This window comes from Colius striatus, chromosome 15, assembly GCF_028858725.1.
Source record: "Colius striatus isolate bColStr4 chromosome 15, bColStr4.1.hap1, whole genome shotgun sequence".
In the NCBI taxonomy this organism is placed as follows: Eukaryota; Metazoa; Chordata; class Aves; order Coliiformes; family Coliidae; genus Colius; species Colius striatus.
The window spans coordinates 17,177,872-17,204,262 of NC_084773.1; the positions used below are offsets into that span (position 1 = coordinate 17,177,872).

The window sequence follows — 26,391 nt, forward strand, 5'->3', positions numbered from 1 at the left end:
CTCCAATGGCTTTTTTTTCTAATGCACTACTATCTGTCCTTGCTCAGTTCTCACTAGTGTTGGCATTAACAAGAATCAGAGATGTCTCAGCACCAAACTGTCCCAAAATGCACGTGTTCTGGGGTAGATAACACTCCAGCAACTTTCCACACATCTGGAAGGAACTGAAATCCAGAGCAGTCTCCTAACAGCTCAGTGTTTATTTTCAATACCTATGTAAGCTCTGTATCTGATGTCTAAATCAATGGCTTCTACTTGGTGAGAAATAAACACCGTAGAAGAACTCTGTGCCTAATTAGACCTGCCTGCTGAGAAGCCTGTACCAATGCTGTTGGGCTCTGAACCACTCAGCAGAGCAGGACTAGGAATTTACATGAAGTAAACGTTCTGCAAGGGAAAACTTCCAGTATCAGCTCTTAGTATGTGTTGAATTAGAAGGAAAAGATAATAAATATTACCCATTTCCAAACTAGTACAGTCTACCAACAGCACTTTTGACAATATCATGTACTAAAGACAACCAGCAGTAGAGTCTTAAGTTCTTGTAGATTTGAAACAATACCATGGGAAGATTAGTTCTTTTCTTCAGATATTATAGTTCATTTATCACCAGGGAGTCGCCCACAGAAACACAATGAAGTGGGAGAACAAGTCAAAAAGCCAGCAAGCTGCCTTCTCAAATTCCCATCCCTTGGAGGATCACCACGTATTGGCTGAACGCAGAATCAACTCAACTCATACCATAACACACACTCCATAAACAAGACATTAATAAACATTGTTTATCTCACCAGCCAGAAGAACAGGAGTAGAGGTAAAAGGGAGATCTGTTCTGTTTTGAAATGGCATATGAAGTCCTGGGACTTGTTTTATGCTTTTCCTAATTGATTCAGAGGAGACAGGGGACAGGATCTTGGCATGCCACCCTACAGCAAGCAGGAGGCATCTTAAGTATTAAGCACAGCTGAAAGGAGAATATGTTTGCAAAGCAGCAGGACTGCAAAGTTAATCCCAGGTCTGAGCTAAAATCTCAACAAGGGCTGCCAAACCCAGACTTTTTTATGCCTTTTGAGACTTCAGGATTACAATAATCTGAGCTCAGTGTAACCTCCAGCCAGCATGGAGCCACTGCTTTTATCTACAAAGAAAAAGATGATTTTCATAAGTGACACGAAAAAGTAATTCTCCATTTTCAGTCTGTTATGGTGCTGGAGCAACATGCTTCCCTCATCAGCACCCAGTCCCAGGCCAGAGGTGAAACAGGGGCTCACCCCACTAGGAACTGCTTCCAGAGCAACACAAGATTTCAGGAGTGACTTACAGCAACTAAACTCCTTTCTTCAGACCATCTCAGGTCAACCAGCAAAATGTTACTAGCCAGACACAAACTTCCCCAGCCAGCTTTACAGGGTCAGACACTGCAGGTTGCCCTGGTCCAGCCCCGAGTTACACACCATCCCCTCCAACACTACGTTTCCCTCACAGGTGATTGATGGCCCATGCACAAGTGTTGCCAGAGCTGAGCAACACAGATCTGGAGGTTGCTTCATCCAGCTCTGTCACACAAGTTGTTTCCTGTGAAGGGTTCTCAGCCTTGGACTTCACACCACACTGTTGATCCAGCAACAGAATCTTGGGATAAACACTGTGCTCCAAGGCTCATGTTCAGGTCTCTTTTGCCTAAAGAGATACTTGGGTAAAGCCACAAGATTTCCATTTTTGAGGAGGACAGTTATATTTGTTGGGATTTAATTGACACTGCATTGAACAAGTGCAGTAACATTTTATGTCTTTTTTTATATGTTATTACTTTTTCTATGTATGGACTCAGCTCTGCCCAGATGCCTGTGATGAACACATTGAACAAATGCAGCCATGTCTGACAGCACTGCAGAAAAGACACAGGGAGCAGAATAAAAACCCCTGGTGTGAAATCAGCTGGAGTATAGGCACCAAAATTCATGTTCAAAGTCTCCCACCTAAGCAGCTTTCCCACTGCAGCCAGAACCAAACAGGTTTGCACACTCAGAGACCACTTCTGTCTTTTAAAATAAGGAAAGGCCAGATTGGCTTTCACTGGACTCAGACTTTCCCTTTCATTGAGTTAATCAGTTGCATGAATATTTAAACTAGCTGGAGAAGTGGAGCACAATAAGGATGCTCTTTCCAGATGGCTAGGGATAAACACAACAGCACTTTTGATCCACAGTATAAACAGCAGGATAACATCAGCACATGGCAGTTGTGAGTTTGGTTGGCTCCGTCCCAAAAAGCAAAGCAAGAAAATTCTGCTAAATCCAGCAAAACCAGCACCTCTGCTCCAAGCACATGCCTACTCTCCTCTTGCCTGCTGCTTTAGAAACAACTGTGCCTGCTGACTCCTCAGAGATTCAGGGAGGTTAGACAGACTCTTCTCTCTCTAAAATATATTCATAAACAAACAACAACACTAGCAACAAGGCTGCAGCTACCCTGAAATAAACAGCAGTACCTCAACATTTCAACTCCAAAACTAAGCCTGGATGTGGGTGCCTCTGTAGAGCCAGCATCTGCTCTCCCTCCCAAAAGCAATCTGAGCCCAGTTACTTTGTATTTCAAACCCTGAAACACTTTTCTGTAGATACTATTTGCATATTTAGCCTCATGTTAAAATGAGGTGACTCAGGACATGTTGGGCCTTAAGTCACTTTAGTCTCCTCCTATTGACACCAGACAGAAATCCATAAGGATACTACAGCCCTATCTATCCCCACTTTTTCAACCTGCCCTTTGCCTTTTGGTTCCTCTCTCCCACACCTTCCTTTTCAATCTCTATCCTCTGTCTGCAGTTATAATCACAGTAAAGCAGACAACTATTATCACTTCCATTGTAACACTTCCACTGCAGAGGTGACCTTTGGCTATTATTTTATTTTCCTTCAACACAACTCCAGCCTCAGTCAAAGGCAACACCTCTTAACTAACTGTAGCAGGGTGTGACTTGGTATCTGGGCCCTGCTGACCTTAAAAGGGTTTCTTAATCTGCCTGGTCAATGTCGCAAACTGAAATCCCACAAGCATAAAAAGTGCTTGGGGAAGCAATGCCTCTAGCCAGGCAGGCTGCCTTTTCTTGGAGAGCATTGCTGGTCACAGCTGGACATCGCAGCTGGAGAACGAGCTGTGTTTGACCTGACAAGAAACATCTTGTAGATGTTGCCTGAAAACAGGGAAGGGCTGAAGAGCAAGAGGAGCACCTTGATATACTCCCTTGACAACCAACGGCTGCATTAATGCTGACTTGATTTTCTAGGGTTCCCCTTGTGGCACTACCATTTGGAACAGGCATAGTGAGAGACCTGGGATGAAACTGTGTGCTTTGCTAAACAAGGCAAAGGAAGGACAAACAAGTTCAACCTTGGATGCACAGGTATATAAATACATCAGAAGAAAAGAAGTCGTAGCCTGCTCTGCAGAACGAAGACCAAGTTGAGGGGGTGAAGGGGAATTATTCTTAACAAGGAAGTTTTGTTAAGCTGTGTTTTTTGGCACAAATACACTAAACAGTATCATTTTGCAAATGTAAAATTCCCTGGCAGGAAGCACAGGCTTCATGTGAACTCCTGCCCAGATAATTCCTGGGGAAGGAGAATGGCAAAACCCCAGGTCTCTATCTCCTCCCAGCTTAGATGTTTCAAGGAAGACATGACCAAAAAGAAACCACACACACCGGGCCCAACGGCGCGGCTCCTGCACGTGCAGCCCTGGCTCTTCCCTCAGCCAAGTGGGTTAAATAAATCTTCAAAGACTTCCAGGGCTCAGTCCTGTCACAGGGAGACGTATGTGGCTACAGGACTGGGCGAGCTCCCAACACATCGTGTGCTGGGGCTGCGTGCTGGCTTTCCAAAGCCGCCGGCAGAAGTGCCTGTCAGGGCTCGCTGACGGGGCTTTGAGGGAGCCGGCAGTGCAAGGCTGCCCTGGTTTAAACAAGGGAGGCTGTTGGCAGAGTTCACTCTGTAGAAGACAGGCTGGGGACCAAGGGGATGGAAAAAGAAAGAACGACCTCCAGGATTTGGCATTGCCTCTCAACATTCCCCTTCAATTCATTGCATCATAGAAGCATACAGTCGCCTAAACGAGCTTGCAGTTTTACACAGTTCCACTCGTATTTCATGGGTATCAGTGCAGCTTTTTATCCCTTCACACACAAAAAAACACCTACAAAAGCCAAGTGAAAACACTGCTTTAGTACAAGGCCTTTAGTTTGGGACTTGCAGAAACCAAACTGCTTCATACTTCTGTACTTATACCTGAGGGCTGCCAAAATTCCCATCCAGACTGTCCTGAGACCACCAAACTCAAGACAACACATGAGCCAAAGCTCCCAAAGGGAGTTTCCATTATCTATGTGAGAGGGAGTGTTTTAATGCCTCAGTGCCAGCAGAATTCTCCTTCTGCTTTGAAGCCTTGGTTAGGCCCACTAGCCTAATAAGCAAGTTTACAAAAGTATATTCTGACACACAACAGCATCTCACCACCCCCCTAAAAAAATCAGCTGCAAAAAACTTACTTTTCTGGGCTTAACTTTGTCTTGTAAGTCGTACTGGCCTATTCCTTTGTAACTTATTCCAAGCCACCAAGGGATTCCTTGTTTATCCTGAAAAACAGACATCTATGTGATCCAAGAGCTACTTAAGCATGACACCATTCCAAGATTACAGCCCATTGCATTCTGCGACAAGTACGAGTAGGTACGGAACAAAGACCTTCTTGCAAACAAATTGGTGTGGATTGCTGGAGTGAATGTTGAAACTTTCTCCCCCTGTCTTCTCAGGCAGAGGCAAGAAACTGAGTGGTGGTGGTGCAAAGTGGACAAAAAAATGACGATGCTGCTGAAACAACAGGGTGTCACTCGTTGCAGGAGTGGCTGTGAGGGGAGAGGATACAGGACAGAAAAAACTGTGGCCAATGACTGCATCCACTAAATTCAGGCTTCAGGAGAGAACAGTGCAAAACATCAGCTTTCCAGGTACCACAGTCATGGCTCTGACTCAAAGTAAGGAGACATCATCTCTGCCGAACTCTTCTGCACAAAATGCTTTGGCCCAGGCTCTGCTCTACAAACAGGAATAAATGGTGTGTTTCCATCACTCTCCAAAAACATTTCTCAGCATTTCCTCATTCCAAGTACGCATCCACTAATCATCTGACACTTAGAAGTAGTCTTTTCTACATGGCATTGTTTTCTAATCTTGATTAGAAACGTCTCCAGGGAAACTATTAACTACGACTGATCTAGAAGCAATATCCACTTCAATTAAGATGAGAGAAATGTAGCTCCTGATAGGGCTACAGAAGGTTTTGCAAAGATTCTCTTCTGTCTTCTGTAGCACACAATGCTTTGCTGCTCTCTGGAAACAATTTTGGGAGAATATTGAAGGGAGAACAATTATAAAGGTTGAAAAATGAGGCGTTTAATACTGATAGAAGGGTACTGACTCAAACTACTCCTATAGGAATGCAATCACACGTCATAAGCTAAGCAATCCCATTATCTATGGGTATCCACTAACCTTTACTCCATAATAATGAACTCCATATGTTGGCAAAGCTTCTACCACTTTCATGTACCTGTGGACAGATTTATAGCTTATCAGATGATTCTCTCTGGAGGGAATAATATGTATTAAGTCTTTTTTTCACAGATATATTCAGGACATGTCATTTATCATTTGCATATTTTGAAGGTCTTAATAATTGAAAGCCCATCTTTTCAGGAGAAAAACTTAGCATCCTGGCCCGGGGACGCTAAGAGTGGTGGTGTTTTGGCTCAGAGGAAGCCAGTGGAAAATTTCTCATACAACAAAACATTCACTCTCTTATCAGCAGGTCGGAGAACTGAAAAGCCAAAATTCTGAACTGAACATATGAGCCTTTTGGGAAACGTTGGTGTAAGGACCTGCCTGTAATGATTCCATTATGGTGCTCTGCTAACGACAATTAGGCTCCAAACAAAAGGATTGATGCAGTCGTACCACTGTTTCATGAGGCAATTCAGACAACCACCGAAAAGACAATTTTTCCCCTTGTTCCTACTGAGATAAGCCCCTGAATTATTCGGGCAAGGTTATAGGCACTAAGTTATGCAAGAAAAGCATCCCTTTTCTGCACTGTGCCACCATGGCAGCTATCTGAAGCTCCTCTGTTTGTAACACATCCCATGACATTTGCTTGTAGGAAGCACAGTAATATTAACAGTAAATTAAAAATACAGTTCCAGGGGCTCTATATGCATCTTGGAAGACCTTGTTCTTTCAAAAGACAAATTCTGCACATTTCAACAAACATGCATTTGTGCTTTTTACAGGGCTTAAGGTAACATTTACCCTTAAGAGTTTAGTGAGAAAACTGATAGAAAGGTGGGTATGGAGAAGATTCTTCCAATAAAATAAGCTCCAAATAATTTATATTTGAGGGATGTGAATGAGGACAAACACCTTCCCTGTGAGCCTGTGAAATCTGAAGCTTCAAATAACTTAACTTTGAAATACAACTCAATAAAATGAATCTGACAGATAGAAATGGTAAATTTTGCAAGCAGTAGTGAACAGGCCAGCCTGCATTGCCACTTCTCGATAAAAATAAGGGGAAAAGAGAAGTAAAAATACCATCTTTACAAATTAACAAGTGTCATACTCACTGAACAATGGCTTGTCCTCTGGTCAGACCTTTAATTTGTGTGTAATGCTCAATTACTCTGTCCTCACTGCAAAACAAGCACAAAACTCAATTTAGAGGCTCAGTGACTTTCTTCATGTGTGACAGAATCTGTTGAAACTCAGACGTCTGCCCAGCATACAGAGAAGTGTCCCTCTGTACATTTCCCCGCTCTGGTTTACATTCTGTTTCTTCCCAATTTCTTTCCCACCCTTCACTAAGCAGCGTGGAGCTGATCCCACCAGCACACACTGTGTTCCAGGCTAATTAAGGAATCCTTTCAGATCAGCCTGCCCTGCTGCAGATGCTGCTGCAGAATGACGGTATTCATTCTGTAAATTCATTTTCACGTTCTTGAAGTACAAAACTTCAAAGGAGAGTTAATGCTCCATATGTACAAAGAAGTTAAACCAGAAATGTTTTCATTCCAGTGTGCTTTTTTTTCCCCCTGATGCTTCATAAGTGAAACAAATATAGATTTGCCAGCAATGACCTTTTTGCATCTTTCCTGTTATATATTTGAACATTCTGTTTTATCAGAATGTGAAGTAAAATATGCATTGAAATGTCAGACAGCTGAAAGCAAAGGAAACCCCAGCAGCATTCATTCTGAAAACACCCCTCAAATCATAAGCAAATACTGGTGTACTTGAAAAATCTATCAGGCACACATCAAGCCTAAAAAAAGGGAAACAAACAGAGTCAAACTTGCACAAAGGGCATCCATTCCAAGGAAACGATATCTTTGATTCATCCCAAATGCTGTGTTCCTCTACAGGAGTTTCAAGCCACAAAATTGGACTGTCTTTCCATTTCCAGCTTTCCTATTTTATTTTCACCCTCTGTCCCACTGAGGAGAGCAGCTGGGTGGGCATATGGCAGCCAGCCAAGGTCAACCCAACCACAGAGGCTCTACTGTGTGACAGTTGAAGAGCAAGGTGCTTTGCTTTTTGCAAACCCAGGCTTGGCTGGAGTTCAGATTTCAGCTCTTTTCTAATGCATAGTCTGCACATATTCTGATCCAGCAGTTTCTGATCCAGCAATTTAATTTGTGCAAACTTTCAATGAGGGATTTGCATTGGATCTTGCATAATTTATAACCTTCTAAAAACTGGAAATGCTTGTATTCAAGCAATTAGCTCCAAGTCTTATATCACATGCAGGTGGAAAACTTTGTTTAAGAAAAAAGAGTTTGCAAAAGTGTTTTAAAGTGATGTTGGCATCAGCATTCATAGCCATGATTTACATTTTAAATGAAACAGCTTACCAGTAAGCGAGGGATGGATGCTCCTGCAGTGTCTTGGTAGGAAAGACAGGCAGTGTCTTCAAGTCTTTTCTAGTGTTTTCATCACTAAAACACCAAAATTACATAGAGTCACTGCTAGCAAATCACAGATGCAATTACCAGTTGCAGGAGAAGGGAAGGGCTGTATTTGCTGCCCAAGAACGTGGTGCACTGCCCCATATCAGGCTGTCATAGCAACGTAACTCTATAGGCCTTCTCACATGACAGTGATGTATATGGTGTCATGCAGACTCCTGTTGTCATTCATTATACACACACGTGATTCTCGGACCACTGCGGTGGGAGCACCGTATCAATATTTACTTTCCACACACTCACTCTATTTGCTGAGTGCACAATAAGCCCTGAAACAGCTGCAGAAGGAAAGCCTCTGCCCAGAAAAAAAAGCTTATGATGCTAATTTTTGCTTTATCTTTAGCTAGAATCCTACCTCTGGACAATAAATTTCATGAAGCAGCATGGTATTTGTCATAGCTCAGAATGACTCATCTGATTCAAAACACAGGCTGTCAGCTCATGTATTTTGAAATATTTTCACTGAAAATACTTTTCCTGGACTGCTTATTCCATAGAAAACTCAAATATTTTGGACTCCAGGATCATCCTGGAATGAAATAAAGGGGGTTGAAGTATCTGAATACAATTTGTTACAAAGGATCCCAGCAGAACATTTAAAAACCTCTTTACAGGCATCAGTAACACAGTTCATGTTGTCTCCTCATATGTTCCATTAGTGAAACATCTGAAACTTGCAGGCCTCCTTTCTGCAGGATTTCTGCATGCCTTCACAGCAACACCAACAAGCACAAACAGCAGCACCAACAAGCACAAACATGACTTTTCCACGTGAAGAACGCCTCAGTCACGTCCGTAAGCATCCGCCTTGACTTCTACATCCAGGCTTTCCTTGAAGGCTTTTTCCTGCTTCCCACCTCTCTTTTCATCAGGTTCCACTGTTGGAGATTTCAGCTGAACTACACTCCCCCTCTTCCCTCGAAATCAGCACCCTGTGCATCAATAGAGTGAACCAGAGCACAGAAATCTGCTCTGTGGGCAGCACAGATCAATCTCTGCAGATGGAGGAGGCAGCAAACCCCTACCACGTTTCCATCTCACGTGGCAGATGTCACATGGAAGGCACAGTAAAGGAAAGGTTTTTGTTCCTCAGGAGCAAGGGGTAATCGCTCCACAAGCGGCTTCCCCAGCATTGACAATGTGCCTCAACCCTGACGAAGAGGGACCACCTCTGGGGATAAGAAAACAGTTCAATCAACAGCTTATTTATTCTTCAATGTCTTTGATGAAGTTGCCAAGAAGGGGGTCAATTAATGCTGAGGAGCAGTTGCTGCGGGCCCATGCTCTTCTGCCAGGAATATGCACTTTTCTTTGCAAGCTGGCCAGCACCCAAACGCCACAAAGGGGACATCTGGGTGGAAAAATCAGCATCTCTCAACACTCAAATACAGCCAATGCTCACAAAAGCTGAGGGGGTTTTATATCCCCCTTAAAAGCCTATTTTGATGGGATCACAAAGCTGCAGGACATCTCAGCTTGCAGTAAAAAGGTAGATTACCGGAGTTTTGTGTAGACACATGAAAATGCAGACAGAGCACACCCTCCTGAGGCCTCCAAAACCACAGCAAAAAAGAAAGAAAACAATCCCAAACCAAAAAGCCAGGCTCTGAGCAACCAGGCTTGATCTCATAGTTGACTCCTCCCAGAGCAGGAGGTTTGGCCAGGTGACCAAACTGGTCCCTTCCAACTTCCATCATTGACTCACAGGACAATTGACTATTAGAATAAAGATTTCCTTCTATTTTTAAGCCTGCCTCGTAGCTGCAAGGGCTGCTGTGGCAGGTTTGGCAGGGAAATACGGCAGAGTAGGAGATGTTTGAGGAGGAAGCAGTAATAAAATAGTTCATTTTTACTAAAGAGAAGGGTTATTCCTCGAAATATACATTCTCAACCCAAAATATTAAAGGTAAGAGGTTTCATGGTTGGTGTTTAAACCCCTATATAAAACCCTCATTGCCAGCAAACAACAAACACCCTGGGGAGGGCTGAAGCACCGACGAGGCTGATGGTGGGAAGAGAGAGCTGAGCCACATCAGCAGGGCAGGGGAGCAGGTGACTCCTCAGCTGTCCCCACTGAACCCATGGAGCGGGTCCAGGTTCTCCTTTGCCAACTGTCACAAGCCCAGAAGCCTCCCCATCACACAAATGCCATGAATCCCAGCAGCTGTCCCACCACGCTCTGAAATGACACCTTTTACACAATTCCTGGCCTCTAATGGAGCTACTCACCTTCCTGTTTGGTTTCTGAGCCTTCTACCTCTGGACCAGGTTAAGCAGCAACTTACATACTGTATCCTCATCAAATGCCAAAATGAGGGTGATAGTTAAGCTTAGGTGATGAGTAGCATCTCATCAATATGGAAATGTCAACCACTGGATTTAAACTAAGCACCAGCAAGCCAGCATACCCACCTCCCCAACAAGATCTGTGGGCTGAGCTGGGACATAGTGACCAAAGGGCTGCAGTCATGTCTGTACCATGACGCAGGGCATGTCCCTCCAACACCAACCCACAACCACAGGCCCTGCTGCAGTTTGTTAGTAGGCAGAGTCCATGGAGCTGGGACAATTTAGAGCATGGCTGGACCTTCTCTGTTCTTCTGCCAACCTATAAACCCAAAACAACTTCTTGCAATAGCAGAGAACATACTTCTTTCATGAGGCAACGTTGGCCCTTGGAACTCGCCTTCCTGAAGGGATCCAACTTCATCCCCTGAGGTTCAGACACACCATCCCATCCATCTGCAGCTGGAGGGAGTCCATCAAAATAGACTTAAGGCCTAAAAGTCTGAGAATCCCCATGAGAATTCTTTTTTTCCTGTGTAATTGTAAGCTAAAGCATGAAACAATCCTAGAAAAATGTAAAAGACCTGAGAGAAACAGGGCATAACTCCTTGCACGCAGGTTACCTCCAGAGAGCACAGGCTGGCATCCAGCAGCTCAGATCTGTTGACTACGTGCCTGAGGATTAGCATTTGGGATGATTCATGGCTTCAGGGATAATAAAAGCTTCAAATGGTCCTCCCCCTCCTTCCACAGAGTTCATTATCACTTCATCTGCTACAAGGAGCCCAAGCACGTCTTCCCTTGACCTTCAGGATCACTTTCCCAAGCCCTCCAAGAACCAACCGTTCCCCAGAGGTGACAACCCCAGATAGTAGGAGCGACGGTTTGAATTATTACCTGTTCTGATTTGGTTTCACAATGATCACAAGGTGATACCAAAAAAATCACAGGGCAGACAGCCCTGGCTCCAGATGTCCAACCATCTACGCTATCTGCCAGCCAAACACGCCAGTACTGTAGCTGGTGTGTCCATGATTGGTTCTCATCAGAGCAGGGGGAGGACTCGGCTGTCAGGACAGAGACATCCACTTGCATTTAGTCTGATCTCTGCCATGGAGGGAGATTCTTGACTGGTGGTGCTTGGCATAATTGCAATGCATAAACTGCCCAGAGTCAATGGGACTGAACATTTTTTTGGCACAAGGTTTGCTTATTCTCCAGGAGGAGAATATAGGAAACTCTCAAGTACATTTCCACTATACAGAAGAGTTAAACTGCAGACAGAGCCTTTCCTTCCTACTCCACCCTCTACATGAGAGTTTTCTCTCTGGTAATTGTCAAACAGAACTTGAATTGACCTGGACAATGTAAATGAAAATGTACCTCAGACCCTCCTCAGGCCAAACCTCAGCTTGTATTCTTGATACTGTCCATATTTCTGTCCTAACATGAATAAACATTGGGCAAGATGCCATCCCAAGTAGCATATGTTGCTTATCAGTACCAGCTCCATAGAGATGGAAGGGCAGCTTGACTCTGAAATAACCAACAGCAATATTTAACCACGTACCATGCCATGAACAGGAATTCCTACATCCAAACTACTATCTTCAGCAGCAAACCAGGACCAATCCCCCATGCTTCCTACAGCCTGCTGACATTAGAGTGAAATGTTGGGCACCTTGGTAAAATCCCACCAGAAATCTAGGACGGAACCATGGCATGCTCTGCCTAAAGCATAGGACTGAACATTACAAAAGGCCTTACATATTTATGCTCCCCAGAAAGTGCATCTTCACAGCTTGTAATAGAGTGATACAACACACCCTGCTAGGCAAAGATTTACAGAACTGTGCTAATTAGGATGATTTGTTAATGGCTGGCCAGGCTTCTCCCTGCACCCACTGTCAAAAAACAGCTTATGCCTTTTGCTCATGCAGGTAAGAGCTTAGATGTAATAAGATGTGGTTAATGAGATTAGCATAAAACATGAAGAGCAATAGACACACCCAGAGCAGCAAAAGCAACTACTGGACTACAACATAAAAGATTAGCAGCCCATATCATCTTTGTGACTATTAACAATTTGATATGGAGAGGACTTCAGACAACTTTGAACTGACTAAAGTGACGGCAGGTATGTCTGCCTCAGCCGAATTGTGCTGATAACACTTTATAAGGTAGGATTTATCACTTGGGAAAGTGTATTGTATAATGATTTCCCCCTATTTTTAAAGCCTCTTGACCTCATATAAATAGCAACACAAGAGTAAGCATGTGATCATTAGAATAAGCCAACTCCTGAGTCTTTCTGAATGTCACTATTTTATACTTGGTTAATTCTTGAAATGAATTTTAGGCACACCACAGACAGAATTTACTGTGGCCTTAGTTTCAGAAACTATCACCCAACCTCTCAAGTTAACCAGAAAGATATTTCACAGATGCCTAAAAATCAGACACTTGAGAACCACATGTGAGATACAAGGAAAGGTGGAGCTTCCCAGGTACAGGATGAAACGGTATCCCACATCATGAAGATGCTTCGAAAACATTCCATTAGGGTTTTTCTTCTCATTCTGTTCAAGACATGTAGAGCTAGCAAAATAAATACAGAGGAGCAGCACACAACTAGACTGGATGATGAAAGCTTAGCAAGGAAAGTTCTCAGAGGACTGGTCAGGTTATTCAGATGATGTTAGTAAAGGTCCTATTTCTTGACAATAACCACTGAATTCCTTTGCTGTGTGATTCCAAGCAGTGCTGTTACAGTACGAGAACCCCCTCTATTGCTGCTCACACCCCAGTCTGGTCCTTAAGTGACTTTCTAAAGTGACCAGATTAAGGGTAACACCACCAAGGGCTCCAAGGTGCTCCCATTCCCTATGTTCACAGCTCAGAGCCAACAATGTGGACCATGGCACTGCAGCTGGGCTGCTTCAGCAACAGGTGCCTTTTCTGGAGGCTTTTGTTTTGGTTTCAAATAAATGGAAGGGCAGAGTGTGACAACCTCCTACTCCTGAGGAGGTCTGTCTGCCTTTTCAAGGTACCACAAGAAACAGGTGTGAGGAGGAAGCAGTAAGGCAACAAAGGGGAAGAAAACCAGATGAGCAGGGTTAAAAGTGCAAGAGAAAAATGGGGAGGGTAAAGAAGGGGAAAGGAACACAGAGCAGGGAAGGTGTGGGGAGAGCCGATGGATTTAGCAGCTTTTGAGGATGTCAGAGCAGCAGGATCTTGGCAGCAGGATTCTGAAATGTGCTCTCTGACAAAACCTCTTTTGTGACAAATGCCAGACGTTTCCCATCATTTCCCAGCCTTGCAGTTTCTGGTCTGCTGGCACCCTCAAGAAAGTTATTTTTCTATTGAAGGAAGACCAGGCTCCCGTTAGCACAGGACAGCCAGAGCCAAACCTTAACCCCCAGCCAGCAGGGAGCTTTGCCTGGGGCAGGGCTGCAAACTCTGCCACTTGAACAGCAGATAGGAACTGCTTGCTCAGAAAGGTATTTGAAGGAGGGTTTCTGAGAGCTCTCCAAACCCCATACATCAAAAAGAACATGACAAGCAGTGCAGATGGCTTTTTCAATGCTAGGCTTCATGTACATCTATGCTGTGGATTCCCACACTGTGCTGCAACAACAGCTTTACTTTCACAGCTCAAAAGAGACCAAACACAAAGCATGACAGGCTGGGCAACAATTCCCCACACTTAGCACAAGCTGGATCACTGCCTTGGGCCCTCAGGGCGGACCTCCAGGTCCAGTCCTGCTGCTTTAGGCTGATTTCTCTGCTTCCCAAGCACTGCCTGACTCTGAGAAAGCAGCAGCGGTACCTACTGATCTCACAGGGGTTTGTTTGGTGATTCTACTTGTTGGCTTTTGCAAGATGGACCAAGAGCACCCAGAAAAAAAGCAACATTTCTCACATCAGCTCTGTGTACGTCCCTCTCTGAGGACGTGGGGACCAGATAAATGGAAATGTGAGCTGCTCCCAGAGCCACCTTGGCAGACGAGGCACCATTTGCATTTCACTTTGCAGATGAGGAGCAGGGTGCTGAGGAAGCAATTCTCCATGGCTAGAGAAAACCTGCAACCTGAACCTGCTCCAAATTCTCAGGTTTTCTTTGACAGCTCTTAATGTGAAATCTGAATATTCTGAAGATTAACTGCTTTGGTCCTTGAACAATACACCTACCATTGGTGATAGCTCCCAGTCCCACAGATCTAGTGCAGTACAGCCACCTTTACAGAGCTGCTCAGCCATACCAACAGCACGTGTTAGTGGTGCTGCTCTGCCAGACCAGACGGGAAGCAGAACAGCTCTGCTTGACCTGGGGATTCAGTGCAGAGCACAAGATGACTATTCACAGCCGAGACAACGCTTGAAGGATCCCAAACCCTTCCTCACAACAACAGACTGTTATTTCTAACGTTCACGCTTTCTTCCTGTTCACACAAAAGTCAGCTTAGCCCTATTAGTCGTGGGTTTTTAGCATGTCTGAGTACAGCAGCAAAGTTTAAAGCCTGTTATCACAGCCCTGCATGCTGATACAGAGATCTACGGAGCCACAAGAATAATAAAGAATCCAAATAATGATAAAGACCTGACAAATCTGCCAAAGCAAAAAAGCTGAGGCTGGAAAGCTGTCCTTTCATTTCCTCAAAGCACAAAATACACCCCATGTGATAGATCCCAACCATCATGGGAAGGAAAAGCAAGACAGATTTATTTTTGCCTTTTTAAAGTGAGGAAGTTGTTCAGAGTCAGGCCAGAGCCCAAACTCCTGCTCAGGGCTGGCCATGTGAGACTGGAGAAACTCTCTGTAGATAGGATGTTGTCCAGATATTCAGCAGAAGGGTGGTGAATAAATGGTAATACAGCAGCCATGGAATTTCATCTTAAAACAGGAAAAGGCAATGTGTTTTAATGCTGAACCTATACCTGAGGAAATTTTCCAGGACAAAAGGGAGAGCATGTTTTACCTGAGGCTGTAGATGCCATGATACTACCCCAAGCCTAACAGCTAGGTCAGCAACACATCTCCAACTCCCTGCATGGGAGGCCACTTGGGGGATGATGAATTTTCTGGCACCATGCTTGCCTTGTCTCTCATCTGCTTTGGATGCAGAACACACACAAAAGCCCTCCATAGGTCACTGAGTTGTACCCACTATGGCACTGCCTCTCCCAGCTAGAAGTGCCTCAAAGGAAAAAAAAAACACCCAAAAAGAAGAAAGGACCGTGGAGGGACAAAGAAAAAGGACAAAACTCAACCAAGCCCTTTGCTGCTCCTCAGGAGGCTGTACAAACATCATGCATGTGTAATCTAAAAGTGTGTTTCCTTCCCAAACTGCTGTAATTATTTGTAAATATTAAAACTTAGACTGCCATATGCAAGTAGCAAACCCCACGAGATCAGATTATTAAATTACTCAAAAATCCTCTTTTTTCCCCTCTTCATCTAATCCTTTTCACTCATTTCACCCACAGTGCTTCCACCTAATTCAGTCTAATTCATCTGCTGCATAATAAGCATACTATACAAACTCCTTGAGAGCCCTTACAGAACTGCTTTAAAGTAGGAAATGGTAAAAACCCATTAAAATGACATCATTGCAGAGACTATGTATGCTTTGCTCTGCCCTGAGCATGAGTCTACAAGTAGTACCAGTAGGAAAAAAAACCCCTCTTGCTACTGAAAGTCTATCAGAATTTTTTTGTAACTGCACCTGCTTTACACAGTGAATTTCCACTTCTCATTGAAAAACCAAACACCAGAAAAGAACAACATTTACATCTCAGAACGGCTGCCTGAGCACTCGGGGAGATGGAGTTCAGCAGCTCCCTGCTCTGCCTTCCCTCAGCTACCCATTCCTCACGGTACACTGGGGTGTAGGATCCCCAAACCCAACTGCAGAGACTCATCAAGAAAAGCAAGACTTGCACACTGCAAGAGAAAAATTACTGCAGTTTCCAACCAGCTTTCTTTGAAGAGAGTATGAAATTCAATTAGGGAGAGAGCTCTTTGGGAACGTGGGTATCTGATACCTGCCAAGTAGGGGAATCATTATCATTGTGTGAAACGCAGATCAAACACGACTTTCCCTAAGCTTGTTTATTTACTACCTCAGCTCATGAGATGTTCCCAAATAAAGCAAAATAAATAAGCAACTCCCTCAGCAAACAGGCTCCATGTTAATAAATCTTTACTCATCTTGCTTCAAATCAGTTCTTTATTGCAAAAGAGTGAGCTCAGGAGAGCACACAGCTGGGTTTGACTGAGATGGAGTTAATGGTTCACGAGCAAGTGCCTAGAAAGGTATTTCAAGCAAAAGTGTGCAGAGTTGCAGCTCAAAGGCAAAACACACAATGACTCACTGGGCAAACAAGTAGCTGCGGAGCACAAGGAGAACCCCAGCGCCAGTGCTCAGCACTGATTTCCAGCACAGCAGCCACAGCCCACGGGGAGCAGTTGGTCACACTGGAGGAGCCTCTGTAAATATCAGTGCATGGGCATTTAACAACCTGCACTTGCAGGGAAAAGAAAAATCAGAAACTAAACCAGAGTGCTGCCTATGACAGGAACCAGATGGACGGCCCTGACACCGAGTCCTACCGTGACTCACCGTCTCTTTTGTATCACTCGCTGATAAACGTGGAAGGAAAGCCTCAGTGGCTCAAAGAGACACCCAGATTGTGCTCAGGTCTTTGGCCTTGCCATTAGACTGCTACAGTGTCCCCTTGTAATTCATCCCCACCCCAATGGCCCTGCAAAAGAGCTTCCAGTGAGTGGATGGTTCACAACAGATCCCCCCCATAAAAGGGCAGCCCAGGGAAGCAAAAATGTTAGTGCTGGGGACACTCAAAATGTACTCATTGCAGGGCTTTCTTTAGGCAAGCTCTAGCCTGGCCCCACAGCCTGAGTGCCTGTGAGTGGCTGGCACACAGGAGGGAAGCTCCATGCATGCCACACATAGACCCACCTTGAGCCCACTGAGACACCTCTGGGAGGCAAACCTGGGAGAGGCAAGGAGGAATAACTGTGAGAGTCTGTCCAAATTCATATATCTGCTCTCACCTCAGTCTTGGACATGGCCACACCTGGTGAGATTTCCAAAAACAGGCTGGACAAGCTGCCTCCAACAAATCTCAGGTGTGTCCTGTTTCTGAAGCTACACTAATCATGGGGTAAGCAGGGCAGCCAACAGGTGCTTTGCTATCAGACAATTATTCATGTCTTCCAAGCAACTATTTTCTAGTGCTACCTACATTATTGTTTGCACATTCTTTTTTACCAAGTTTTCCAATTTGTCTGTCAAAATAGTCATCTTCCCACCCCAATGCTACTCAAAAATCTAATAGTGAGCACTTACTCTGAATTAGGATAAGTTATTAATACCAGTTTCCTGCACCTAGACCAAGCACTTCAATTTTTCCTCAGTAAAGCTCGGAAATTTGGGAGTTTCTGAACCAATTACTCTACAGTCATTATGCAAGGGTATCCTTCACACAAACCTTTTCCTTTTGTAAGCTGCATTTATCACCCATGTAATGATAAACCCCGGTGCCTTGCACATGTCAGCTATCAGGAATTCATTATTTTGTCTGTGTTATGTTATACCAGGCGGGAAGTTATCTTTGCAGCCCACAGGCCAGAAGCAAAATCGAATGAGTCAGCTATTTAAAGAAAATGGAAGCCCTCCTCCAGCTATTTAATTAACTTTCAGGGAGCATGGCTGGCTTTCAATCCTGGAAATGTTACTGGGGAAAATACAATCCAAGATTATCAGTCAGAAAATAAACTTTTGTTAGGAAGTTGCTTTCCTTATATTGTCCCTGTAGCCAATCTGAGTTTAAGAAACATTTTATCCCATGCTAGAAGGGCAGCATTTAGGATACCTCAGTTATAAACTATCATCAAGCCACAAGGAAAAATAATGCCATCTACTATAATAAAGCATTTTTGAGGGCAGATGCATAATCTGTAAATCATTCTTTTACCAAGAACAAGACCTTGTGTTGTCTATTTACACAATGAATAATTACCAGCCTGATCTCTCTTTTTGCTTGCCTGACATTAGTTTTCTTTAGAATTTAAAGAAAATTCAAATAAATTTCCTAAAATAACAGAACATGGACTTCTTTTCCCCCCAGACTGAGCCATGCCAGAAGCTGCAACTTGAATCGAGTTCTCTTTTCAAGACTCTTGCACAGAGTCAAAACCCAAGATTTTGTATAACCAGGTTTACAGCTTTTTCTGTTTCATTTGAAAAGATGAGAATGGAGGAGTGCAATTAACTAATGCAGAGTTTCATAACTACTATCAGTAGCTCATATTTTGCTAAGGATTCTTATTGCAGGACCTGGAGGAAAACGGATGAGAATTCAGCTTAAATAAAGTAGCAGTCAACTAGAAGCCATGGAAAAGCTATGAAAAGTGAACATGAGTGAAGTGTTACATCCTTCCTCTTGAGTAAAACCTGCCCTGTTGTCACACAGGAAGACAGAGACACAGGGATCACATCCCCTACTTGCTGGGAGCATCGGAGCTGCAGGACTCTGGGAAGGAACCGCTCTGCCCACGGCAACCCTGACACTGTCTTGCATCGGGGGAGAGGAACAGCTCACTGAGCATCCCTTCAACATGGTCCTCATCACATGCAGGGGGGAATTATCTTAGCTGGGATCACCAGTTTGGTAAACAGGAAAAGGAACTGGGTGTGTGGTGAGCTACAGAGATCGTGGTCCGCTGTCATCCCCGTTACTCATTCCTCCTGCAGGCCACAGTTGCTTCACACTGCCTTCAAGGAACCTCCAAAGCAGGCACATATGCAATAGACATGCTCTGTGTGCAATGTTGAAGCACGCACTTAAGTTTTATCAAGATGTCTTAAAAGCCAAAGTGGGACTCAGGTCGTTTATCTTGCATAAAGCCTCTCTCCAAATGATAAGGTGCATACCCTTGTCCCAACAGCCCAGCGCCCTAGGGTCCCATTGCAAACCACCTGCAAGGTCCCAAAGACCCTAATACTTTCACGCTGTCAGAGTTACCAGACTACAAAGTACTTTGGGAGTGACCTTTGTGGTGGAGAAATCACAAGTTTTTACTTTCTCCAAGCCCCCACATGTCAGGTTTACTCACTGAAAATAAACAGATTTCAAAAGAATGCGCTCACCCACTCAGCACGGGGTAAAGGAGGCTGTTTCTGGGGAGATTGCTGCACTCTGCCATCGAGACGTTATCTGAGCAGTGGATTGGGAAAGGGGTTACTGCAGAGCCACGGGAGTCTGAACGATTCAGACCCTGTTACGGATCTGCTGTTCCCAGCTGAAGTCAGCAGGAGTGATGCACAGTGACCCTACTGTGGGATGGCTCCATGAAAAAACAGCCAGGCAGAAATCACCAACCTTGTCTGGACTGGCCCATTTTTTTCCCCCCCATTCCAGCAAGCTCATCTGTGGGACTGCAGGCAGTTCCTGCATTGCCTCGCGTTCACTCAGCACTAATCCTCCATAAAAATGTTAACTCCTGTGTTCTCACGGATGCAGGAATGGTGCAACAGCCACATCCCACAAAGTGATTCAGAGTGGCATTGCCAAATGACAGCAAACACTGACCATGTCAAAACCAAGGCACTGCAAGAGGAGGCTGCCACATTGCACAAGGATGACGTAGCCTTTGCGTCACAGCAAGGGAGACCAGCCCTGCAGTATCTTTGTTCAGAGAGGCTGGTAATGAAGCTAGTGTGTTATCAGCAGTAGTCCAAATGACCACTTGTGATATGTAAAATGAAATTCCTCCACTTCTGGTGTGCTCGTGGTTCCTGGGACAGCTGGCTGTGCTCATTTGCCATGGAGGCAGAACATATGTTTTTCTTAACAGGGGAAACAATTGCTGCAGCTATTTTCATGCAACTGTTAGGAGAAGAGCTGCACGTGGAAATCACTTTTGTAGCACAATATTCTTCCCTCCAATTTTCTTTACATACTTTCAAGGTAACCACAGGCAATCCACTCCTTGCCACGTGTCTGCAGAGGCATGGAAAACAACCACAGATGCAGTGTGTGAAGCAATACTTAAAAACCTATTTATGGCAAATGATAAGGAGTCAGTGCTCAGTTTAAACCACATAAGGGGGGGTTTTCACCACAAAGGTAGTTTGTAACCTTTAACCTTAATCCCTTTCCTTGAGAACTGAGAGCACACGCCACCAGTTGCTACAGCTTAATAAGTTACTTCTTGTCAAGCGAACAGTGGCTCCCTGGTTATCTGTGCCTAAACTGAGTTAAGCTTAGGGCATCTTAGGGTGTTCCCATGAGATCAGGCAAGATGAGCAGTCTTTCTAGAGAATAATGCAGCACACTGTGGCTATAAAGCTAAACATTGTGGATCACAAAGCAGGTCTACAGCACCAAGAGGAACAGAAACTGTATAGCCAGCCTATCCAGTTGATTTTATTCGCAAGCACATTTTTCCTCCCTGCTCAACTAAAGGGAGAAGGAGGTTGTGATGGACTTCACAGAGCATATCCTTCAGTGGAGAAAGAACTGGTATTCAGAGAAGAAGGGGTCTTTGGCAGCAGCACTAGCACTTACTTGACAACTGTGCACTGAAGAAAAAGCAGAGTATGTCACTGCTGCAAGCTTTGGCAGTCAGATGCGACTTGCTCCACGCGCAGAGCAAATAGCTCTGTACTGAGCATTTTCAAAGTGTGGTTCTTGGAGGCCATTGTGGCTAAAGAATAAACACACCTCTCTTCCCACATGGAAACTCAGCAAGTAGTAAAATATTAACGTGACCAAAGCCAACCTTCTGAATTTCTATTTGCTTAGTGAGCTGTTTCTAATTGAAGGTCTTTTCCTTGGCTCTAACAGGTCTGTGTACGAGTCCATGTCCTCCCCACAGACCCCCATGGCCACTTCTCATAACCACTGCATGGCAAAAAGCCATCTCCAAGGGCAAGCCCAGTCTGATGATGCAGCTTTAGACAGCTAAAGCCCAGCAACCGAGTCACCCACCAGCTACCACACAACTGTTGGGTCAAGTGTGGGGAGAGGCCCCAGAGGGCAGCTGCCGAAGAAAGCAGCTCATTGATCCCTGGTGTGGGCAGCTGCCACGGCCACGCAGTGCTGCGGGCAAGGGCACCTGCATGGACACAAGCTACAGTGCAAAGCACTGGCTTGAGAAGAAGAAAGAGTGGGAATTTTCTCCCCATCCTGCTTTGGCACCCTCATTTAGGGAGGGAAGCAAAGGAGGGTGTCTTGCAAAATGGTTTTGAGCTGGAGCCTCCTCACAAAAGGCACTCGCTACTCACCCTCCAGACTCCAGCCATAAGCAGTGGCTGGACTTTATCCCTGTTTTTGATTGTTTGCAATACAATGCCAACACAGAAAAACACATCCATCAAGTACACTAGTATTAAAAAGGAAAATGTTATTACCTGGAATAGTCCCCTTTAGCTTCCTACAATTGAAAAACAGTGACAGAATTAAAACATGATCTCTTCAAAAGCCCTCGATTTTCCCAGCATTGTTCACTTCCCCCCCTCCCACAGCTCTGTGGCCAGATCCTGACCCCAGTTGCACTTAATGCAAAGCATGGAGACTGTCTGCTTGTACCCAAGAACAAAACTTTTGGCCCTTTACACTTCCAGCTATAGATTATCCACCTACACCACAAATAAAACCACTTCCAAAATGAGGACGAATTTCACACTGCAAATCAAATGTCACTTTTACTGCTTGAGATGTGAAATACAATTCTCTCCCTGGCCAAGCACATCCAATTAGAGGTTGGCTTTACAGGCAAGCTCAGCAGTAGGAACTGTGCTCACTCAAGATGAAAACAACGGTTTGAGCAGACCAAGCCACTGCAGCTTTGCACTGTGTCACTGACAATGCAACAGTGAAAAGCTCCAACATTCTAAAGACAGAATTTCGTTTCATAGTGGCAACTGACTAGAGTTTGTGTGCAACAAAACTTGATTAAAGAGACGGAAAACTGACATAGTCTATTTAAACATAACAGAGGTATCAAGAACACAAGCTCTGAAAGAAAGATCCACTGGCATAATCTAGCAGATTTAGCTACAGTGTTATACTGTTTTCTTCCTAGAACTCTTGAACATATTTAAATTAGAATAAGCCATAAATTAGCTGGAAACCTGCCCAAATAAATGTCTTGCCTTGATGAGTTTTTCCTCTTTCCTTCCTGCTTTCCATTTAAAATTCCTCAAATAGTCTTTTTCACTTGCATGTGAGAAAACTCCTAAATTCTTCAGCTGTCCCTCCCCCCCCAGCCGCAGAGACTACACACAGTTCTGCGAGGTTTTATCTACACAGAGTGAGGAAGAAAAGCCCCGAAAGGCAGCAGAACTGAAGGAAGCCCAAGTTATGGGTCCCGGCCGAGCCAACGCGGGAGGAAAAGGCGCTTACCTGCAAAATCAGAGCTGCCAACTTGAAGACGGTCTCACTCTCCACCTCAATCTGCCCCTGTAGCAGGAGAGAGCAGAACGTCAGCCGGGCCCGCCCCGGGGCCGTCCCCCTCCTCCCGCCGCGGGGCCACCCCGCGCTCGGGGACGCGGGTTCCTGCCGTCCATCCGCCGCTTCTGGGCATGCACAGGACCCACCGTCCTCCTCCCCACAAAGCCCTCTCTCCCCATTCCCGTTTCCCTCGCCAGTGACGGCGTTTTACTGGACGCGGCTTTGCGTCCCCGCACCCGAGTGCGCTCGGCTGCCAGGGATCGGATCCCGCACGCTGCCAAAGCGACTCGGCCTGAAGCAGAGACAGAGCTGCCGGAGAGGGATTTTTATAGCTTGGAGCACAGGTCTTTGTTCCGATGGTAGTACTAGATAAACACCACTGATCACAAGGATAGCATAACTAAGCGTCCTCTGCATCTTGCAGCCTCCAGTTCTTGCAGCTACACTGGAGTCACAGTGCAACCTCCAGAAAGTCTGCACAGACCCTCATGCTGGATATCTGTGCCTCGACCTGAGACCACTCCTGCCCTGACAGCATTAGACATGCAGCTCACAAATGGCTAAACATCAAAACTACCACAAGGATCCCTTTTCTCCCCTGCTTGCAAGCTTAAGTGCAATCTGACAGATTTAGTTCCTTGCAAGCAAAACTCTGCTCTTGATTCTGTACTGGGACTAGCTATAACACTGGAAGAGCACAGAAGATGGACTTACAGCTGGACCCCCAGTGCATCTTGCAAACTGTATAAAGGACAAAACAGTGCCCAGGAACCAGCCCATGAAAACATGTAGTTTTTTCTTCTACAGATGAAGACAGCAGACACAGTGCCTGTCTCCTGCCACCCAGATCCCAACACACTCTCTGTCCCCAAGATCCATTGGCTCAATGAGGGTACAAAGCAGGCCAAAAGCTGAAATAGTGCCAAAAGCAAGGTAGCAGGAAGATGTACAGAATCATATACAGACACAAGGAAATGACATCTCAGAGTATATAGGGCACATCTGGAGCTGAGCTAATTTACCACAGCTGCAGGTCTGGCCCACCGAGACTAAATTCAAAAGTGAACAAACAAATAATTCCATTTTCATGGAAAGGAGGGGTTTTTTTGCCAGCTTTGCCAATAAAACATTCCAGCAGCAGTGCTCCCCCAGGCTGCTCTGAAATGGCAGGCCAAGAGGAATTTCCCCTTCCCAACAGGTGTGGCAACAGCTATGTAGAAGTAGCCTCTAAAGCATTCCCAGGCATACTTTATGAAAAGAAGAGGAGGGGCACATCACAAATTAGGAGGCCAAAAAAAAAGCTTCAAGTTCATCCTTCCTCTTTCATGTTGATGCTTAAGAGAAAAGGCAAGGATTGCAGCTCAGAAACTCTTCACATAGGTGCAATTTTAAGGCAGTTTGTTACTTCCAGGTCTGTATCTGGTTAGCCTTTGTCATGCACATCTGAGCTGCCTTTATTCAGCTTAAATTGCATCTGCTCAAACAGCCTCTGAGGTCAACTGTGGTAGTGCAAAGATTACAGGAGATCAGGACATCCCAGCACCACACTTTGCTGCATTGGCAGAAGGGAACTCAGACATGAGAAAGTGTCATTGCAATGAACCTCTGCTCAGCAGGAAAGATGGGCTCTAGATTCAGTAAAGCTGTCCCTGGACCCCAAAATCAGGGGAAACAGGGCCAAAAGGGATCTTAACAGCTCATTATCACCACCATCTCCCTGCCCCAAGGTGGAATCAGCTACATGCAGCTCATCACATTTCAGGCCTACAAAAATCTCATCGAGATTTGACTATCCATATGCAATTCTCACATCAAAGGCCCTTTTCTCTTTGTTCCTGGCTCCAAGAAAAGCTTTGCAGCACTAGGTGAGCTGCTGCAGCAGCGAATCTCTGCTGACCCATAGCAATACCTGCTGCTGGCATTACAGGAGTGTTTGGGACTTAATAACCAAGCACCTCTTCACTTTTCATCTTCAAAGCACCTCACAGCCATTAACTAATTAGCAATAGTAATTATGAGGCTGCTCTCCCATGTTTATTTACTTGTTCCTAAACACCAGTATTAAGAAACTCTGGTCACTTTACTAGGCTGCTATGGCATTGCCACAAATGATAAGTGATGCCACAAACCACTTCATTTAAGGCTTTAGAAGACTGAACAGGCTGGAGGGGGACTCTCTTCTTCAGGTGAAGAGGTTTCCATCTTTGCTTTCATGGTGAGAGTTTTGCTGTGCTCGTGTACTCAGTTTTGAACACCATTTGCTTAGAGGTTATATTGAGGAGACAACACGTAAGAAGGTCCTTGCTCAACCAACATGTCTGAAACAGGACATTGACGGTGTTTTGACCAGAGCAAAGGAGACAACAGGACATCCCAGCCGTGGGACTGCCACCACAGCTCTCCATCTGTTGCAACCCTCAGAACAGGACCTGCCCTAATTATTATCACATATCAACATAAATTAACAGCAGCTGGAGACTGGGGCCACTCTGAAGGAGGTTCTGCACTGAAAAACCCAACCCAGAAGAGTAATCAAGAGAGCCTCTACCATAAAAATCAAAGGAAAGAGATGCAGGGAGGCAAAGGGACTGCACTGACATCACACAATAGCTAAGTAGCAGTGAGGATTTGAAGCCAGGGATTCCCAAGCCTGTCTAATAGACTAATGCTATACAAGTGTCAGTCTCTTGGACAATTCCCTCTGAACCTGGAATTGTTTTCCATCATAACATAACATAATTTACCATCTGGTTCCCCAGTTGGCCATTCCTGTAACATAATCCAGCCCTGGGCTCTCAAGGAGTTTGGACAGCCCTTGACTTGGTCTTGTAGCTACTGCAACTCTCCCAGCTCAGGCAGGGTTTGGGTTGTATAACCACCCACTTCCCCTGAGGCTGGCAGATGGGGGTCTCTGTTCCATCATTGCTTTAACAGCAAGGTCAGGTTTGAAAAATAGATGAGGGAAATGGCTGCAAGAAGATTCACTGGTAACACCTGCAATTGCCAGGGTCATTTCAGCAAGGACTTCAGTAAGCAGACAGGGGGAGCTGGGAGCCAGGGCAGCAAGTGCTGTCCTGTCCATGTGTTGAAGATGAAGATGGAAGGTTCTCCTAGATTTATCCCAAGTGGGAATAAGGTCATTAATATTAAGTTAAGTAGATGGATGTAATTCAGATAATGGAATCTGAGTCTTCTACATTTTAGATGTAAATAAGTTTAAACAGATTGGTGAGTGCAGCTCCAGGGAGGAGATGAAACTGATATTTTTCAACTAGAGTTTGCACAGAGACCAATCACTTAAACCAATGAGACAGATTCAGCCCCTCATGTAGCTCTCCAAAATGCCACTTGCTTATCTAAACACTGCATTTGATCCAACAGTTTCAGGTGGTGGCTTCTGTCAGACTGACAAACGTCAGAATAATAAGAGGCTGTAGCAGTTGTCTAAACCAGGTGGCAATTACCATAGAGCAGAAATAGGTCACTATCTCTGCAGCAAGTAAAGAGCAACTCCTACCCGTGGGTAGAATTAAGCCCCCAATTCAGATAGG

At 44.9% G+C, this 26,391-nt stretch overlaps 1 protein-coding gene across 3 annotated transcripts in view; it reads right to left on the bottom strand.

Annotated features, from left to right (window-relative positions):
- Window positions 1-26,391, bottom strand: part of FRMD4B (FERM domain containing 4B) — a 127,149-nt gene that overhangs the window by 21,030 nt on the left and 79,728 nt on the right. For all 3 annotated transcript variants that reach the window (XM_062008400.1, XM_062008399.1, XM_062008401.1), the window contains 6 exons: window positions 22,793-22,849; window positions 21,799-21,821; window positions 7,961-8,044; window positions 6,677-6,742; window positions 5,550-5,607; window positions 4,547-4,633 (listed from right to left, as the gene is read on the bottom strand). In XM_062008400.1, the coding sequence (XP_061864384.1) occupies window positions 4,547-4,633; window positions 5,550-5,607; window positions 6,677-6,742; window positions 7,961-8,044; window positions 21,799-21,821; window positions 22,793-22,849 (375 nt within the window). The remainder of the gene's footprint in view (window positions 1-4,546; window positions 4,634-5,549; window positions 5,608-6,676; window positions 6,743-7,960; window positions 8,045-21,798; window positions 21,822-22,792; window positions 22,850-26,391) is intronic.